At 43.8% G+C, this 19,931-nt stretch overlaps 1 protein-coding gene across 3 annotated transcripts in view; it reads right to left on the bottom strand.

Moving 5' to 3' along the window:
• LLGL1 (LLGL scribble cell polarity complex component 1) overlaps window positions 1–15,304 on the bottom strand; it is a 32,501-nt gene extending 17,197 nt beyond the window's left edge. For all 3 annotated transcript variants that reach the window (XM_063430653.1, XM_063430652.1, XM_063430651.1), the window contains exons 1-2: window positions 15,137–15,304; window positions 6,247–6,344 (exon numbers count right to left, since the gene is read on the bottom strand). In XM_063430653.1, coding sequence (XP_063286723.1) covers window positions 6,247–6,344; window positions 15,137–15,217 — 179 coding nt within the window. In that variant the 5' untranslated portion in view covers window positions 15,218–15,304. The remainder of the gene's footprint in view (window positions 1–6,246; window positions 6,345–15,136) is intronic.
• Window positions 15,305–19,931: the final 4,627 nt, after the last annotated feature.

Consider the following 19,931-nt stretch of genomic DNA (forward strand, 5'->3'; position numbering starts at 1 on the left):
ATACTTGGAATTTTGAAGTTTAAATCGGACCATTGCACAATTCAATAGGTCGGCGAATTTATCAGATTGTTTGGAGAATTAAGGGAAAGCCCCATGAAGAATCCAATCTAAGTTATTGGCCCAGCACATACAGAGGTCCAATCGGACCCCCATCCATTATTGTACAATGAGCAAATGGATCTGGAGAGTTCAGATATTAAAATGCAATGCACCAGAGCCAAGAGAGTGTTTCAGGAGCCAGGACTAGGTCTCCATGCTTTTTTAATGAAGTCTCATTAGTTGGAACGGGCACATTATGTTCAGCAGACAGACTGTCACAATAGCAGTAATGCCTTGAAAGAATGGGTCACTGAGCACGTTTGCCTTTAGGACAAGAGATTCAGCACATCCAATGATTACTAAACTGGCTGCTGGTCTACAACATGTTGATGGTACTGGGAAAGAGCAAAATGTTTAGAAAATAAAATGCAATGCATTGGGTCTGCTTTCTACACAGCCACAAATAACGTGAATAAGATCCTGGCAATAAGTTTGAAATAACACACGTATGCTTTACGGATTTAAGAAAAGTACCATACGAGCGGATTCATTTTTTCACCCAAACTCTAGTAATGTATATAGATTACAGCCCCTTTAACTCTAGCCTAGTATACAACAGGAGGGCTGGCTCCCCATGGATACTGGATATTTAACAGAAGGAATGACGTGGGAGAACAGACATTTATTAGCTGAGCAACTAGGTTGGGCTCACCCAAAAGGTTTAAAGTTGTAGATAGGGAGGAGGGGAGGCTCACACCCACCCACCAAGGCAGATTTCCAAAAATTCCAGCAATATACATAAACAAAAATGAATTTGAGAGATCACTCAGAATCCTTAACAGCAACTAATGGACTATTTGCATGTGAGTGGAGGGGGCATAAAAAAATAAAAAGGAGAATTTACATGTATACATGTGATATTTTCATAGCAATAAATAGTACTTCTGGATTGCTAGATCTGTCATTATTCCCCAGTTTTATATTGTTTATATATTTCAGTATCATTTTTGTTCTGGCTTCATTAGAATTGTAAAAACTCCTTAATAAAAAGTATTTACAAACGGCATCCTATAATGGGGGGGGGGGGGGGGGGCCCAAGCTTAATGGATAACGCGTTGCACAGAATGATTTATTTTTGGGGAGGCGGAACTAGTCTATCAGTTTGTTTCCCCCTGTTCATTCCAGGTCAGATATTAAGATATTACAGGCTCTGGCTGGCAGCCAGACAGTGGTGTAGAACAAACCATAAGTCTGCTTTGTGGTCGGGTTAACTGGCCTTATTGCATTTTGATGACAAGTCTTTTGGTTTAATCTAGTTTCTGCGCACGCAGCGTACCCAGCTCTGCTCTATATCTACAGCAAGATTGTAGATAACTTATCTCCGCTCAGCCCCTCCGCTACAAGGTTCAAACACACACTAAAGTATATGTCCAGGATTTAGATCATGATCCCACGCGCAGCTATGAAGATCTGCACATTGTGCTGGCAAAGTCAACATGTGGCTGTATGAAATCCAACAATAAAAAGCAGCTCAGAGTCAAATCCCTGCCAGGAGACTGCCACGTTATCTATAGAAAACGCACATAAATATACAACCACACATTGCAGGTGGAATGTTTACAATCCTAAAAACAGGAGGATGTAGTAAAGAAGGCAGTGCCAAGCCCCTCCTCTACCTAAACTTTAACACCCTACCTCTGCAGCTTGTTGCCATGACTACAGGCCCTTTAAAAAAAAGTTAACATGAGACTTAATCACATGATCTGCTTGAAACCCCCAGCTAAGCTCTCTGATTTCCAAAGCTGCCCTGTCCCCAGGGATCTCATAGAACAGGACTCACGATCCATCGACCCAACAAACCAATAACAAATAGTTAATAACGAGACCCTCGCTTTGACATTTACTGGGGCAGACTAAAGCAGACAATATAAATAGCATGGTCTGTTATGGTTTAGAACAGCTGTGTATTAGCTAGAAATGCTGAAAATCTATAGATCAGTGAGTATTGGATATAGAGTAAGCTTCTTGGGCAAGCATTGGATCTATGCACAAGAAAAAAAATATATTAGGACTGCAAAAGTACCCTTCAGTACATACTGTTTAAGAGCAATGCTTGACCCACTTTCTCACTGGTTCCATGCTGTGCACGATACAATTCAGGATATACTTTAAGGGGAATCGAGTCCAATAGAAGTTAAAGCGGACATTGAATTGACAGAAGACCATTCTTAAAATCGTACATAAAGCACTACTATACTTTGAATCATTTGGGGTACACTTCTTTAAACTCCAAATTAACCCACACATAACTGCTCTATAAAATGGCACCAGCAGGGCCTTTAATGCCAATGCTCTTATTTTACCAACAAGTCTCTGAGGAGTTTCCATCCAAATGGCAGCCCACAAACATCACCCAGATAATTAACTCCATCATTTCAGGTTCGCTTTACTACACATATCGTGCGTCTGCTTGCCGTAGACATTGGAGCAATCTATTCTGGTGTTCAAACAGTTAACAGCGCTTACTAAGCCTAGTGCTTCCTGTGACAGCCATGTCCTTATTGTGGGGTCAGGGCTCAGTGGCATTAACAAGTCATCAAATGCAGCAAGTGCTAAATCCCAGAGAGCACTGCGTCACTGTCTCCACCACACCTCGGATCTATACAGATATAGCCACGGGTCACACAGGGTACTGGGCCAGGAAGGGACTCTGCAGAACTGTCATGAGCTGACACAGGCCATTACTCAGAGCCACTGTCAGACACAGCTGCGGGAACAATCCTCCTTTGTAATGGAGAAAAATGAAGGGGAAAAAAAAAAGTTTCTCAAAAAACAGGCATGGCTGGAGATTGTGACCTGGATAATACCAGCACAAAGACAGCTGTGTAAACGCACCCGATTACCATCACGAGACGAGCAATATATAGAGAAAGCACAGCCTTCATAATGTAACGCAGAGCCAGTGCACTGTATTTCTCAACCATGTTTAGGAGACCAGATTAAGAGAATTAAATGGGAGGTTGGGGGAGACAACTTCCCCAGAAAGATTATGAAATACCAATCGCCCAAAAAAAGAAAAGGACAGATTATTGATTCCATCAATTACTATAGCCAATATTCTGCATATTTCTGATAATTGGCATCAGTCTTGTAATTTACCGATGACACTCTGCTCTCCCAGTCACTGCATTCTGAAACGCTAGCTGCCAGCCAATTAGATCAAAACCTCAAGTCACCCCTCAATGAGAGTCCCCCCGCATGCAGAGCTCAGCTGAAGGAAGGAGGAAATACGGTGAATACTCTCCTGTACTGGGCTGGCTGAGAGTGATACTGTGACAGCATGTTCACTTAATGCCAAAATTTGTGGAGAAATGGTGTTGCTTTTTCAAAACTTTAAGTTCACAGAATATGGGCAAAAAAAAAAATACGTTTTCGGCAATCAGCTCAAAAGGGGACAGATAAAAAGGCATAAGAATTGAGATAGTTTGTTACACGCAGTCAAATACAATGGACTTTGTTTAAGAATACATTTCTCCAACATGTACTCCAACCGAGACAAAACTGACCATATCTCCTCCATTCATGAGCAAAAAAAAATAATCACCTTAGGCGAAACTTTCACCTCTGCTCAGTGGTTTAAGATATGTGACTTCATGCATCACTGCACCCTAGCCTGCAAGATACTTACCATGTGGTACAGAACTCCACAAATACTGGAGGCAATTTATCCAAACCTAGACGACTCTGCCAAGAGCACCTTCCTATATATTTGGTGGGAATGCCCCTTTATTGTACCATATTGGTGGAAGATTCATACTCTATAATAAAGAAATTCTCTGACAACTCCCCACCCTTCCACCTGGCCCCTTTCCTCATGCATTACGCAATGACTCATACCTCACAATATAAGAAATCCATCACCAACGAATCTGAAAACGTGGCCAAACAAGTGGTTCCTCTGTACTGGAAACAGGACATATCTCCTCGCCTACACCAAGATGGAGGAGCTGAGGCTGCGGGAGGAGCCGACCCTCTCGACCCAAAGAAGGACCCAGGTCTACTCAAGCATATGGACTCTATGGCTTACTACAGCCTTCTCACCGGACTTTTAGCTATTCAATTAAGAGCAACACAGTGAGGCTTAGGCTCATGATTTCTATACTGGGCCAGCAGTTATCTCGGATACCCGGTGCCATGGGAGATCATGGCGCCTTTTAGTCTCATTTGCCTCTCATAGAGGTCATTTACTCGTTATTTGTACGCTGTTATGTACCTTAATTCTGCATCTTGCATTTGTTAACAGAATGGGCTACCTACAGTTGTGTGAGTCATGGCTCTTTAACTCCCAGTGATAAGGCAAGGACTGGCTGACCGGTGACAGCCAAGAGTTGCAGAGCAGCCAACATTCAGTTTCCAGAATTTAGCCTCAGAAAAAGTAGCTGGATCCACAAGACAGGGCACTACCGCCTGGCTAGCTGGGAGTTCATTCTACCTCCTCGCAACTCCCCTCACATGCATTTCCATGGAAACAGATTCTTACCAAGTACTCAGTGGGACAGAATAGAGAGGGGGACATGATCCAGCTCTTGTGTTTGAACAGATTCTGTCCATTCAGGGGGCATGTTGCCTGGAGACTGCCAATTTCCCCTGACCCCCCTTTTCAGATTCATCACCCTTAACACAATCAGTGGCATACACGAAACACACACACACACCAAAAAAAAAACATTTAAAAAAAAAAAAAAAAAAAACTAACACAATTAATTCCAAACAGAATTGCTAAATTTAGTCCAAAATGGCAGATTTTGGTAAATTCTTTAACTCTGCTGTAGTCACAGGTTAGCAACTTTAGCCTACAATTTTATTTTCCAATTCTCTACAGTTCAGCATCCGGTGTATAACCCATTTATATACATCACAACGCCAAGGAACAACGAGAATACAGTGTGATTGTGATTGAGTAAAACTTGCCTATCTGCAATTACTTTGTATCCACTTCGTACCAGGATCCAGTGCAGGGCACAGTGAGAGGCCAACATAGATCACACAATCCCCTCATGGCAGAGCATCATGGGATTTGTAGTTAAACAGTCCCTGGCCAGGCATGTGACATTCCTGCACTGGGTCTTACCGTGTAAAACAGAAGTAAATAACCTCTAGCTGATGGCTCGGTATATGTTCAGCTGCACAGTACAATGTTACCCATCCTACAAACTAAGGACTCTGGAGGAAAGTCTTCAAGGAAATCCATGTAAAGCATGAATGGGTTAATATGTTCAATTGGTGGGATTGCCTTTCCCTCGAGTATTAAGTTGTTCTTGGGAAAAAGATTTTAAGGAGCGGCTATTGTTCAGGTCCCTCCCCACCACTAATTACCCATGAAACCGGAGAAAGATCACAGGATTTGGCAAATTACTTTACAAATATACCTGGGAGAAGGCGGGGAATATTACAAGGAATCGCTAGAAGACCACATGAGAGACTAACACTGGCCACACATGCACGAGTCCGTGACAGCTTGTGGAATTTGAGGTCAATGAGAGAAACAATGTCACTTTCTTTGTACAGCCTGAAAGCAAAATAGGTTTACTTAAAATAAAAACGTGTACACATCTGGTAGTCCTGACACCATGTAAATCAGTTTAACCCCCCCTCCTCCCCGATGCGTGAGTGTTAGTGTCTCAATATGGAAGGAACGTCTGAATGTTTGTGTATGGTATGGAATGAGGAACAGTCACAAAAAAAAAAAAAAAATATTATTTAACTTTAAAGAGACAATTTCCTGGCAGAAATTGTGGATTTGGGTATGGCATACTTCAGACATGTGCATCATCTGCTGCAAGTGTGATCGGGGGAGAGCCAACAAGCTGTATGAAATAGAGCCCACTGTGCCACTTTAACCCCTTAAGGACCAAACTTCTGGAGTAAAAGGGAACCATGACATGTCACACATGCCATGTGTCCTTAAAGGGTTAATGTCTCACACTTCGCTCTGTTCTAGAGACACAACTGAAAGGAGAACAAACAAACTGTGGAATGTTAGGAACCTGATTAAAAGAATTGGTTTTAAAAAGTAAGCAGCAATGCTATATGTCCTGTCACACCGTTGCTTCTTTCTTACACTGTGGAACGGACAGCTGCAGGCTAAGGGTGGAACGAGTGTTAGTCCAACAGCTGCAAATTCAGGCAGCCAAATGTGAAGGATACATTTTAACAGCTCCAGACTTTGCACCAATGGCCATGATCCGAAGTAAAGGGTCGAAGGCAAGAGAGCTTGGCTGGTTGGGAAATCCATGTTCGACTGTCTGATTGGGAGAAAGAGAAAACAAAATTATATAAAAAGTGAGTAGGGGTGCAGTAACAGGACACATTGAGAACATTTCAGTTTCCTCGCCATTCACAGAGTATCCCACAATCCCTTTCGAAGAACTCACTCCTATACACTTCAAACCAAGTAATCAGCAGGTTATTTTAAGATATTGAGTGGGAGTGTGGGTGTGAAGAGGAAGGAGTATGGCTTCACCACCTTTCTGCCTGAATTTAAAAAAAAGAGAATTGCAGTTGTACAACAGACAAAACCAAACGAAAGAAAAAAAATTATATACAAAAACAAAAACCACCACCACACGTGGAGAAAAAGCATGCACATAAAACCACAAAACAGAAAAACTTGCCACCCTAATTAGTCAGATATAGGGACGTGAGATTTTACATTTGGAGAGAAGATGGGAGGAGGACTTTGTGGATTTGCAAAGGATGGGACACCTGTACTTTATAAAAAACAAGTATTCCGTTTCTGAATAATCAGTGGCACGGAAAGGGGAGGGGGTGGTGAATCATGTTCCCTATGGATCCTGTCATGGCCTTATTCATTTGAAGAGCTTGGTAATAGACTAGGTTTAAGACACTACGCCTTAAAGTGGTTATAGTGTGGGAAGTCCCCTAGTGCCCTCCCTTCACTGTGTAGCATTTGCCCAAGCAGCAATGAATGTCTGGGGAGTGAGCGTCCATTACTGTATGAATTGGAATGACTAGAAGGAAGTGTGTAACCTCGGTCTTACCCATATTCGCATTGAGGGCTGAGCTGTAGGTGATCAGAGACCCTCATTCAGGGTTAAACTGCTCAGAAATGGTTTAGCACCTTAATGGAGAGACAGTGCCGGTCACTATAACCACTTCAAAGAGATTAAATGGTTAGAATGAGCAATGTTTCTCATTCATAAGGGTTGCGTTTTAATAATATACGCAGAATCACCATGTTCCTGGAGGATTGGCAGCCTTATGCAACATCCCTCCCAATTGTCAACCTCAAAACTATTGATCACCTAGCATTTTTCTTCAATTCTGCAGGTGATGATGATTTTGGAAACACAAGTCCACATGATTAGTTTTATATTCTACCGAGTGCTTCCCGTCCTTCGTCAGATACAACAGCCCCTGCAATTTAGGCATTTAATGGCCAATTGCAGAACAGCAGGTCAAGCGTGCTTTTTACCAAGTAATTGTCACGTTCTCTGTAGCAATCAGGGTACTTTTATTTTAGTAGTATGTTCATTTATGCACATTGTGTTCCCTTTGTCCTAAAAATTGTTTTTTATACGGAGCTTTACGTCAGGGTCTGACAAGTTTACCTAAAATGTAGTAGCCAGACAGGATTTTAATAAAATATGGGGGGGGGGGGGGGGGGGGGGGGGGGACACCTAATAAACCATTCACACCTCAAATTACACCTAGAATCGCACACAACTAGTTTGCCAGTGTTTGGGGAATAACTACAGATATGGTTTGTTTTAATTAACAGTCATTTGAGATTAGCAGAGAGAAAAAAAAAATCTGCAGATAACTGCTCTGCACATCTGCAAAGGCTGTTTCTTGAACTTACTCATTGAAATAGCATTGTAGGGGTGTTTACTGAAAAAGAGCAGGAGCACAGGGCATTTGGGATTACCTCCTCCCAAAAATAAGTTTAAATCCATTAGCTCAATAAGACATGTGGGTCCCGCCTAACCCCTGCCAGGGGAGTTTTTAAAAATGCATGCAAAAGGGGAGAAGTAAAATATTTTAAGGTGTAGTTTGAGTGATGCTCTCCCCGGCAATTGATGAGATCACATTGCAGCTGCATCCGGACTGAATCAATTATCTCTCCAAAAATCTGATTCTAATTACTGCAAACGCCAACCCCTCTGCTACTCCCAGCATGCACTGCACACTACAACAGCACGAGGAAAAGCTCATAAATATGAACACATTTCTAGGATACAGTGCTAAGGAGCTCCAGTGATTGCAAGCCTTGGTACTGCAGATGCTTGTGCACCACATTTGCCATGAGGCTTCACTTGACTGGCTGAGTGTCATCAGAATAGTAGTCCATAAGAAGATGCTGTTACAAGGCTTGCCTTCAGCTTTGAAGCCAAGTTTTCCAGTCTCAAATTGTAATTTCAATGGGTGCACTTATGGGACTCCCAAAATATTTAGATCACTGAGTTTTGGTGCAGCTGTTGCACAGTTATGTTTCCGTGGTAGTTATTTTTTTTTTCTCACTGACACACTTAAAGTGGAAATGTCACTTACAGGTTTTAGAACATTATGTTTAGCTATCCTTCTATTGGACAAATATCTATTCCTTAACTGAAATACATTAACAGGTTTTTCATGCATCTGGACGCCTCCATGTAAGCTCACTGCCCTGGGTGAACATGGACTGCCAGGGAGCTCAGAAAGCATTCAGCGAGGAGGAGAAATAGTGAGATATTTCTCGGCATTTGTAATGTTTGCCCGGGCTGTGCCTTGTGTCACAGAACAGAAAATGGAGAATCTCATGAAAAGAAGTTTAAAACAAATTATAGGTGATTTCCAATCTATTTATTGGTGTAATTTTCAGGAAAGAGACCGTTTCTCGAATTCCCCTTACTCTCCCACAAAAAATTAGCTGGGAAGGGGCGAGCAGGCGACTTATAGAGAAACTAAAGATGGTCACCCGGTTTTAGAGGAATTCAATCAATCCTGCCATTTATAAAATAATTACAATTACACACTTCTGTGTTTTGGCCACAGGATGAATTTAAAGAGACACTAACAAATGTTATCACAAAGTTTAATTCAATCACGAAGCCTTGGACATGGGGCCGTGAATAAGCTAACAGCATCAGTTTATGCTCTGAGTTTCTGAATTGGCTAGGTATAGGCTCTCAGCATATGATTAGCTGATGCTCGTACCAACAGATTATATAGCTGGGCAGATTGATCAGGTACCATCTTCCCAGTGCTGAATTCAATGCACGAAAACTTATTTTTACTGATTATAATACCCAATAGTAGTGCTCTATAGGGCATAGTAAGTTAAGACATTTTCTTAAGGCTGGAGTAATTATTTAAAGGACCACTATAGGCACCCAGACCACTTCAGCTCAATGAAGTGGTCTGGGTGCCAGGTCCCTCTAGGGTTAACCCTGCCTGCTGTAAACATAGCAGTTTCAGAGAAAGTGCCATGTTTAGCATAGCAAAAAAAAAAAAAAAAACACCTCTTACCCATTTTAATGCACCACAGGGGGGAGGGGATGGACAACAAAACCAAAAGTTTGTATTCCTAATGTTATAGTGATCCTTTCATTTAAAATGACAGGCTAAGCACTATAACCACTACATGTAAAGGTTCTAGAAGGCTATAGGCAGTTTATCCAGCTTTTCTTAACCAACTTTCAGGAAGATCCCGCCGCATCTCCAGTCCAACCCATCAGTTCGGAAAACCAAGAGTAAATCTCACCTTCCTCATACCAATCTAAAAATATTTGTACTAGTAAGCAAGCTTTAGCTGTTCTGAGTCACCTTTAACTCTTGGCAGCACTAAAATCGGATAAAGGCTCTTTTATGGAGGGAGTTGTATTTGCAAACATGATAGAGTCAACTCTGAATCAAAGCAAAAAAGACAGAAGAAGTGTAAGATTTGCAGCACTGTCAGGTCCACTTAGCCTTAAATAGGAGCAAGCCAAGTAACATTACTACCAGAGTACACTGTAGTGGTTATGGTGTCAGCAATCCCCTGACGCCATCCATTTGATTGGTTTACAGAAGAAAATAAATTTAAAAAAGTCCCCTTGTGTGACAGTAACACATCCACAAGCTTGGATGGAGTACATTGGCTTAGAGCGTCAGCTGGCTTGCTCATCCAGTGAATGAGGCCCTAATTAGGACAAACAAATGTTATGATACAAATACTTCCAGCCAGCAGGTGTCGAAAAAAATAAAATAAATATAAAAAATAAAAAAAACACCCACAAGTTTCCACTTTGTGCCGGAGATGGCAAACAAATCTTTCCAGTATGTAATTTGTAAACATCCAAATCTGATTTTATTTATGAAGTTATTCATCAAGATGAAAAGTTTGATGTTTGGCAGATCTTACCATGGAGGATTCCAGTTCAAAACCTTAAGGCAGGTTCTCTTAATTTAGCCATTACAGCCTAGAACCCAAACAATGCCCGCTTTATGGAATAGCCCAGTTTGTAGCAGAAGGTTTATTTGCTGAATTTAAATGTCCCTGAATTAAGCTGTGAATTGCACTTGGTCAAGATCAAATATGACATTTCTGGAGAAAATCCTGTAGATTTCCATCAAATGTCACTAATCTGAGCTTAGTGAACAAACCCATTAACCCTTGGGAAAGACATCAGGGGAAACCCACATCACAAAAATATTACAAATTAAATATGAATGTATACAAAGCCTTTCCAGGCTAAGGTGAAGGGCAGTTTAGATACAGAGCACACTGTCAGGGATGGGCAATAAAACAAGTGATATAGCCAGAGGCATCAGACAAGTGCACTGGCAAACATTTCCTGTAGACTGCACTTGGTATTTAAAACGCTTTCTTTTCAGCTTGATCAGAGGAAGTTCAACCCCCCCAAAAAAAACAAAAAAAAAATATATTCTATTTATATGAAACTGTAAATAAAAAAAAAATAAAAGTTTGAACTCAAGTGATAATAGGGAAAGATGTAACAACCCACCACAACCATTGGAAGTGCGATAAATGGCAGGTGATGTTAGGAAGGTGTTCAGAGCTGATGCACAAGTTGTTGTGTTTTTTTTTTTTTAACTAAATAATCAAAGCTTTTCAGACGCCTTTACGTGCAGCAATTTCTCTGGAGGAAAAAAAAAAAAAAAAACACGGAAAGAGGGGGAAGGGATGGAGAAATATTTAGGGAGAACTATTGTTCCCACAAAAGGATCTAATCCAGCACAGCATAAAATAGGGCTTTTGTCCTCACAAAAGAAAACACTGAGCACTCACACAATACCCTGAAGAGGAGTGGGGGAGGAGGGATCCTCTCACTCCGGAGCAGTCACACAGAGTGGATAATCATGGAGATGGAGGGAGACTGGTACCCAAGTGGAAGAGAGCCACTCTGCAGCCTATCTTCGGGCACTCCAGATGGTCTGGACTAACTTTCCCAGGATGCTCTGCATTACAGGAAACCAAGATTAAGGGGTTAGCCATCCTACTTTGAGAGAAGGTTAATTTACGTGGGTTGCAAAAGTTAGAAAACCAAGTCTCCTGCATGTGACGTAATGGCCAAAAAACTGTGACATCACAGCTATTCACTGGCATGGAAATTACCATGGAGACCTGTGGAATCCTTTCTTAACCCCCATACAGATGTCCAAAAAGACTGAGTGCTAAGAGGGAACACATGCAGAGCGGATGAAAAGGAAGAGTAGATTATAGGGAGCCTTAGCACTGTGAAAAGCAGAGCCAGATATCTACAGGTTCTTCAGATGTTCAGGAAATTAACGCTTTCTGTACCGGGGAGAGAGTGTGGCACAAAAGAGGCATGCCAAAAAACTCCACCCTCAGCAATTACACACAAATAATAAATCCTACACACCATCCTAAGCTCGTAATTCGGAATGATGCATCTCATCTCATAAAAGAAACTGGATAACAATGAGGAACATCGAGGAAAACTCTCAGGAAGTACACAAAACATTTTGTCAGTAATATTAAATAAAATGCACCTGAGCGTGAGCCAAACACACGTATTTAGTTACAGCCGATTTATTTCTAAAACTGTGACTTCCTGTGCTTTATTTAAAGAGCTCTGTGTACAGGCCAGCAGGTCACATAGCTCTGCCATCTGCCAAGGTCTCATTCCATACAGGAGTGCTTGCTCTGACTCAGGGAAGTGGAACTCTTCCTTAAGATGTAAGTGTGGGAGGTATCCAGGGGCCAGGATCAGCTGCAGGAGGGCCAAGGGAAGGAAGGAAATACAGACACAAAACTGCTTGATTTTAAGAAGCATAAAAACAATTCAAAATGTGGATAACATAACTGGAAGTTCAAGTCCAGAGGGGAAAAGGGAAGTTTTACATTCAGATAAAAAAAAAAAAAAAAAAAAAAAGAAGTCAGATTCTGCGTTTTAATGTACCAGTGAGTGCAATCTAGCATCATAGAGGTTAAACTGCAGAAACAGGGAGAGGCTTTTTCCCTTCCTTGTATTTCAATATGACATGATTTGCAGTTTGAGAGACATGAATATGTTAATGCCTTGCAGCTGCATTGTGTGGGGGTATTACAGGAACCCCCACCCTTCCCCTTTCACAGGGACAATTTTCTGCTCTGGCTTCCCAGTGCCAGGACAACACACTTGTGCCATCTTTACCAGATTTTAACATTTTTGAAAGCCAAAGGTGTGCCCATCACATTGCTTAAACAGTATAGTGGGCATAGTTTCAGTACTTAAGAATTAAACAGACATACTAATCTGCATCTGTTCCTACAAGAAGGGCCCCATATGGGCAACCAAATAATCTCTGCACCCCCTGCATTAACACAGAGTTAACTATCAGGATGCTTTACAAATGAATAAGAATGGTGTTCTGACCATGGTAAAGCACAGAAGAGGACTTTTAACAAAGTGATTGATGGCCATATTCATTGCAGATGCTTGTGTATGTCTATGTGTAGTACATAGAGAGGTCTGCGATACGACATGGTACCATTCCTAGGAGTCAGAGAAGACTGACTAGCGCCAGGCAACGCATTCTTCCTGGCAGGGCAGGAGTTTTGAAACACGGCTGGAGATGCCCTTTTCCACAAATCAGAGTTTATGCCAATCTTTGTATGACTATGGAGATGTCACAGTAGACATCTCCATAGTCTTAAGAAAGAAAGTTCCTGGGAAGGACTCTAAGGCACCAAACACCTTTATTGCAAAGCAATATGCCTGATCATTAGATATTTAGAGGGGACACCAATGGATCAGACATCATGGACACAGGGGGAACAAATTAAACACCCATAAACACAAAACCCAGAATATTTCCACCATCATTACTGGGTCCGATTACACCCAAACCTAGTATTGCTTTATACAAAGAGTGTCTTAGTAGTACACATACTTTGTATCGGAGTTGGACTATACTCCATTTACAACGCTGTGGAGTCATTCACACCTACTACAACCTGAAACCTTACCTCATATACCACATCAACACAACCTCCCAGCAACCAATATTCACCTGACAATGGGGTCCCACTATACCCCAGAATCATCTAGTCTCCTATAAGGGTGATGTCACTATCCCCCCTACCCCAACATCCCCTGGTGTCATTGACTGGGGGAAGAGTTTTTACTACAGCCCAACAAGAGAGAGTCTCAAACTCCTAAATTATTCATCTCAAATCATGTTGTCTGTTTTATCAGGTGGCTTCGTTAAATCCAAACAAAGCTCTCTCTCTTTATCTTATGGTTTCCTGTATCAGTGGAGACTCTGTATCCCAGGATCCCCATGGTGTGCTGCGTCAAGGAGTCAAACTACACCCCGACAATCCCATTGTCTCTTGTAACTGGGGCGTCTCAGCTATCTGCTCCCTACTGTAGTTGGACTCACATAGCCCTAGGGTCTATACTTTGTGCGAAAAAAAATAATGGTAGAAAACACTCAAATTGTTTGTCTCTATTTTTCAACACATCGCTACTCCCCCACATTTGGGGTACCCATGTAAACCTACAGTCACCAGATGGGTGGTCTCAATGCCAAGACACTCCTCTACTAGCCACATGTGTGGGGACCAGGTATCCCTATGGTAAGTAGGTGGGGGATTCTTTCCCTGGACATTCCACTTATCCCCACTTTTGGGGTCCCAATTATTCCTATAGTCAGTGGGTGGGGGTCTCCATCCCAGGACATCCCTCTGCTCCCCACATTTGGGGTCCTATGTATTCCTATGGTCAGTAGGTGGGGGTCTCCATCCTTGGACATCCCTCTGCTCCCTCCATTTGGGGTCCCATGTATTCCTATGGTCAGTAGGTGGGGGTCTCCATCCCAGGACATCCCTCTGCTCCCTCCATTTGGGGTCCCATGTATTCCTATGGTCAGTAGGTGGGGGTCTCCATCCCAGGACATCCCTCTGCTCCCTCCATTTGGGGTCCCATGTATTCCTAGGGTCAGTAGGCGGGGGTCTCTATCCCAGGACATCCCTCTGCTCTCTCCATTTGGGGTCCCATGTATTCCTAAGGTCGGTAGGTGGGGGTCTCTATCCCAGGACATCCCTCTGCTCTCTCCATTTGGGGTCCCATGTATTCCTAGGGTCGGTAGGTGGGGGTCTCTATCCCAGGACATCCCTCTGCTCTCTCCATTTAGGGTCCCATGTATTCCTATGGTCAGTAGGTGGGGGTCTCTATCCCAGGACATCCCTCTGCTCTCTCCATTTGGGGTCCCATGTATTCCTAGGGTCGGTAGGTGGGGGTCTCTATCCCAGGACATCCCTCTGCTCTCTCCATTTAGGGTCCCATGTATTCCTATGGTCAGTAGGTGGGGGTCTCTATCCCAGGACATCCCTCTGCTCCCCACATTTGGGCACTAGTGTTAATAGTTTGGGCTCCCAGAGTATTGGGGGTGGGAGGGGGGATCCCCAGGCCTCCCATGGAGAGACAGGGGTTTAATAAATACAGGGTCTCCCTGGCTCACCCCTCACTCTAAGGAACACAGGGTGAGAGCAAAGCCAGCCCCAGCCCACAATAAAGGGGCCCCATTCCTTGCCCCCCTCCATAGGGCACTCATCACCCTCAGCCAGCCAGCCCCCCTTCCGCCTTACCTTGTTAAAGGCGAACAGATCCTGCTTGATCTTCTCTCTCTGGGGGTCGTGCCCCTGCCGCCTGAACCGAAACTTCATCATCCTGTCTGAGGTCCCAGAGCCGGAGCAGCCGCCACTCTCCGCAGCACAGGCGGCCGGGAACTTGATCCCGCCCGGGGTTTGACTGACACCAGCTTCAGCCAATCAGGGCTGTCCGTGCCCGCGGATCATCTGGCAGTCCCAGTCCGGCCTCACGGCTTCACCTCCCACTTGTGCGCCTGCGCGACCGAGCGCAAAGGCTCAAGGGAAGTGTAGTTTTCTGTCACTGTATCCCAACTATAAAAGTGCCAATTTCTATTAAAATCTAAACTTTTTGCAAAGAAAGGGAACACACTACTCACAAGCTAAATTGCTTTAGGAGTCTGCAGTGTTCCTTTAAATGGGAAATTTTAATTAATTATAACGTCCAATAATTTTCATTTAGTGAATAATCCTGTTTATGGAAACATTTCAGACAATTGTTTATTTAGACTGAGACCCTTTGTATATATGCCGGGCCATTTTAAGATTTATTGGTTTTATACGAAATACAGAATACTTTTACATTAGATACCACCCTTGTCCCTTTCTTCCAGCGTGGGGGGAGTGGGGGGTTAGTAGAAAACATACAGCTGTACATTTCCCATAACCTCCTGCTGTGTGGGTGTTTATGGGAAACATACATCGCTAACACGGGCTTTCTATGGTAGCAGCAAATTGATCGTCTTGTTATTCCTTGTTATTATTTTACTCATTAGCTCTGTGATACATTAACCCCTTTAGGACACATGACATGTGTGACATGTCAGGATTCCCTTTTATTCCAGAAGTTTGGTCCTTAAGGGGTTAAAAGGGTGACGAATCCTCCCCAGGAAAGCTGTTTAGTTTCGTTTTTTCCTTTAAGTTTCACACGTAAGACTGAGGTCATTTCCTGCTTGTTTATCTAGATATGCTTTCATATCAAGGATCATTGGACCAAAGTTCATCTTGGGAGCAGTTCTAGCTCCCCAGTCTATGTTTCAGCATTTACATTGAAACATGTTTTGACGACAGATAAGAACCAATTGACAAATCCTATCTGCCCATTGTGAAATCTAATCGAAGATCTCCCTTATCTCGTCATCTGTAGCGTGTACGGGTCCCAAGCATTGTTCGATTACTTCTACTTTCACTGCATAACTATTCCACTATATATATCCACTAGAAAAGGATCCCGCAGGGTCCTAGGCAAGGGCCCCAGTTTGGGACCCCCTTATTCTTCACCTAGGGATGGTTAATTGGGCCAAGCAAATTCATATTGACAGAGTCTTTATCTAACCCCTGGGCCTTGGGTACACCTTGTGATTAATCCTGCTCTGACAACCACATCAGTCTTTACTGCGTTCATTGGGCTGCATGGCTGCTTGTTTCACATTGGAGTTTTGGATATACATTATATACATTATAATATCTACATTATACATTATATACTGTATTTATTCGAGTATAACGCGCACACGTGTATAACGCGCACCCCTAATTTTCGATTAAAAGTCGGTATAAAATTTTTTTTTTTTTAATAAATCTCTTTATTAAGGGATTAATAAGGAAGACATGTTGAACTGATAGGACACGCAGGTCCAGCATTGTGAATGAAACAACAAAGTAGAACAGGTAGATAACGGCATTGAACATTCACTAGGTAATCAATAGCGGTCTAAACAGTAAAATATCTACGAAGATTGAGACTGGTCCTTCATAAGCGTAATTTCAACATGTGAAAAAATATAAGCGGATGTAATCTTGGCGATAAAACGCTTTATATACTAGATTCTGGGATGAAATGTCTCAGGTATAAACAGGTAATGTCCTGAATCGAGCCCTCTATTACGTAAAATACACATTATAAGAACCTAATGTACTATTTGCTCGCCTTCACACTTAGTTTTGTGAGTGACGTATCTGATAATTAAATGGCTAGCGGTGTCGTTTCCAGGGCAAAATACAAGAACAAAAAAGAAACCCCTGATGTATGAAGAGTGGATTCATGTGCTGTGGTGAGGACCTCGGGCCCCGTGTAAACTTGGGAGACGGGACCTATAACTAATAAAGGCCTCGTACGTGACCCATCAACGGTCCCCTCCATCCCAGCTCCGAATCAGGCCAGTGGGCCATTTCAATACGCTTGAGAAATGAAAAGAAAAAAAAGGGGGGGGGGACGTAATGAGGTTCACCATCTCATGTTTCATAGGTGAAGTGTGTTATGTAATTTGTTGTGTGCGCTATCGGTGTTTAAGCAGGGATTATGTCGGCAGTGTGTCACATCTATAACCCACGGTTCGGTGGGTATCATCCCGTCATAAGACAGTTAATCATCAAGTCTGATAGTCAGGTAATTCAGTCCGTGAGCGCATGCTATATAGTGTTGTTATCGTGTGTGTATCTCGGGTCTCCGAATCATGTGTTAAGATTGAAGTGTGTAGTCATTATCTCACAGTGAGTGTCTAAAGGACTCCTCCGGTCTGAGTCCGGAACCCCGGCCACCGACATGGGTAGAGAAGGGGGTAAGGGGGGGAGAGTAGGAATGGGACAGAGAGGGTATTGCTCCCTCTACCTAACTCGGCACGTTCCGCGCACCCGACGCGCTCTCCGGAGCGCCCCCATCTCCGCGGCATCGAGAAATATACATGAACCACGGCGTCCACATCTCCGTGTGCTTCGTTTCCCTGCCAGTTAGGACAGAGTAGGCTGCTTCAGCACTTTGGATTTCCTCCACCCTAAGAATCCATTCGGATTTGGAAGGAGTATCAGGTTTTTTCCAGTGAGCTGGAACGTTGGCTTTAGCGGCGTTGAGTAAGTGCCGCAATATCGATTTCTTGTACGATGAGATAGAGGACGACGTGATATGCAGAAGGACGAGTTCCGCTGACCAGTCCGGGACGTCCCCCAGGATCAGTGTGATCGTTTCCCTGATCATCTCCCAATACGGGGTTATAGCCGTGCAGTTCCACCAGATGTGTAGAACCGTTCCGCTCGCCTCCTGACATCTCCAGCACACAGAAGGTATGGAGGGGAATATGCGGTGCAATAAGGTCGGCGTCCTATACCAATGGGAGATGAGTTTATAATTCATCTCTTGATAATAAGAACTCATGGAGCTCTTATGCTGCCATAATAATGCTGTATCCCATTGTTGTACCGTGAGAGATGTTCCAAGTTGTTCTTCCCATTGTCTTTTAAACGTCTGAGACACCGTCACTTGACTGGTTTGGAGGAATGTATATAGGACCGATATAGCATGCTCCACAGCCGTGCCCTGGTCGCAGAGGTTCTCGAACCATGTGAGGGGCCTGTGCAGCTTGTCTTTATGAGGTAGTGTTTCATAGAAGTGCTGTAATTGGAAGTATCGGAAGCATATGAGAGGCGTTCGTGGTCTGTCGCCCAGCATCGAAGGCAAGGTCCGCAGCCTCCCGCCCTCCAGAGCTCTGTGAATGGGTATATACGTCCCTGTGTCCTGCAAGGGCCAGGCTACGGGGGGAAGTCCCCCACCTATGGCCTCATTATGCGAGATCGGGAGCATCGGGCTCGGGGATGGGGATATGTGGTCCAACTGTCTCACAGATCTCCATCCCACCAGAGTTTGGAGTGTCAGTCCCTCGATCGGGTGGCGAGTTGGTGTTCGCCCCGGGGAGCCCCATATGTGTTCCTCCAATGTCGGGCCTATAAGACCTTTATCAAGTGTCACCCATTGTTTGGTGGAGGGTGTGATATGCCAATCCAGGATGCGTTGCATTATCGCGGCCTGGTAGTATTTCTTGAAGTCGGGTAATGCCAACCCACCCTGGGTTCTAGGTCGACAGATGATTTCATGCCGGATCCGAGATCGACCGCCTCTCCAGACATACTTGAGCACTGCCGTCTTCAGGGTAGAAAAGAAGACCAGCGGTAGAGCAAGGGGTATGGTTTGCATTAGGTACAGAATCCGCGGGAGGATGTTCATCTTGATTACCGCGACTCTGCCGTGCCATGTAATGTGTGGGTGTGCCCACCTGATGAGGTCCGAAAGTACGGTCTTTAATAAGGGTGCGAAGTTGTGTTGGTACATGCTATTCGGGTCTTCTGACACCCAGACCCCCAGGTATTTCATTTTGTCATGACACCAATGAAATGCGAACTCCGTTTCCAATGAGCGGAATTCCTCTGATGGGAGCGTGATGTTCAAGACCTCGCATTTCGATACATTGAGCTTAAATCCGGAGATTTGCCCGAATCTATCGAATTCCTTAAGTAGGCACGGCAGCGTGATCCTAGGGCTGCGGACAAAGAAAAGAAGATCATCCGCGTATGCTGCCACTTTGTGTTGTGTCCCCTTCCAATCATAACCATGGATGTCTGGATTGTTGCGAATCGCTTGTAAGAGGGGTTCCAGAGAGAGGGCGAACAATAAGGGCGAGAGCGGGCATCCTTGTCGGGTTCCGTTGCTAATTGCGAAATCCCCGGTTGTAGCCCCGTTCACCCGCACAGACGCTCGTGGATTGCTATATAGCGCGGATATCCACGCAAGGAGTCTCTCCCCACAGCCTTGCAAACGGAGGGTCTCTAGCATATATTTCCAGTTGACACGATCGAATGCCTTTTCGGCATCGGTAGATAGCAGGAGCAGTTGCGTCCCCCATTTTCTAGCGTGGTGCTGGATGGAAAAAAGTCTCAATGTGCTATCTCGAGCCTCCCTACCCGGAATAAAGCCTGTCTGGTCAGGGTGTATAAGATCCGGAAGCAGATGTTTAAGACGGGTGGC

This window comes from Pelobates fuscus, chromosome 8, assembly GCF_036172605.1.
Source record: "Pelobates fuscus isolate aPelFus1 chromosome 8, aPelFus1.pri, whole genome shotgun sequence".
Lineage (NCBI taxonomy): Eukaryota > Metazoa > Chordata > Amphibia > Anura > Pelobatidae > Pelobates > Pelobates fuscus.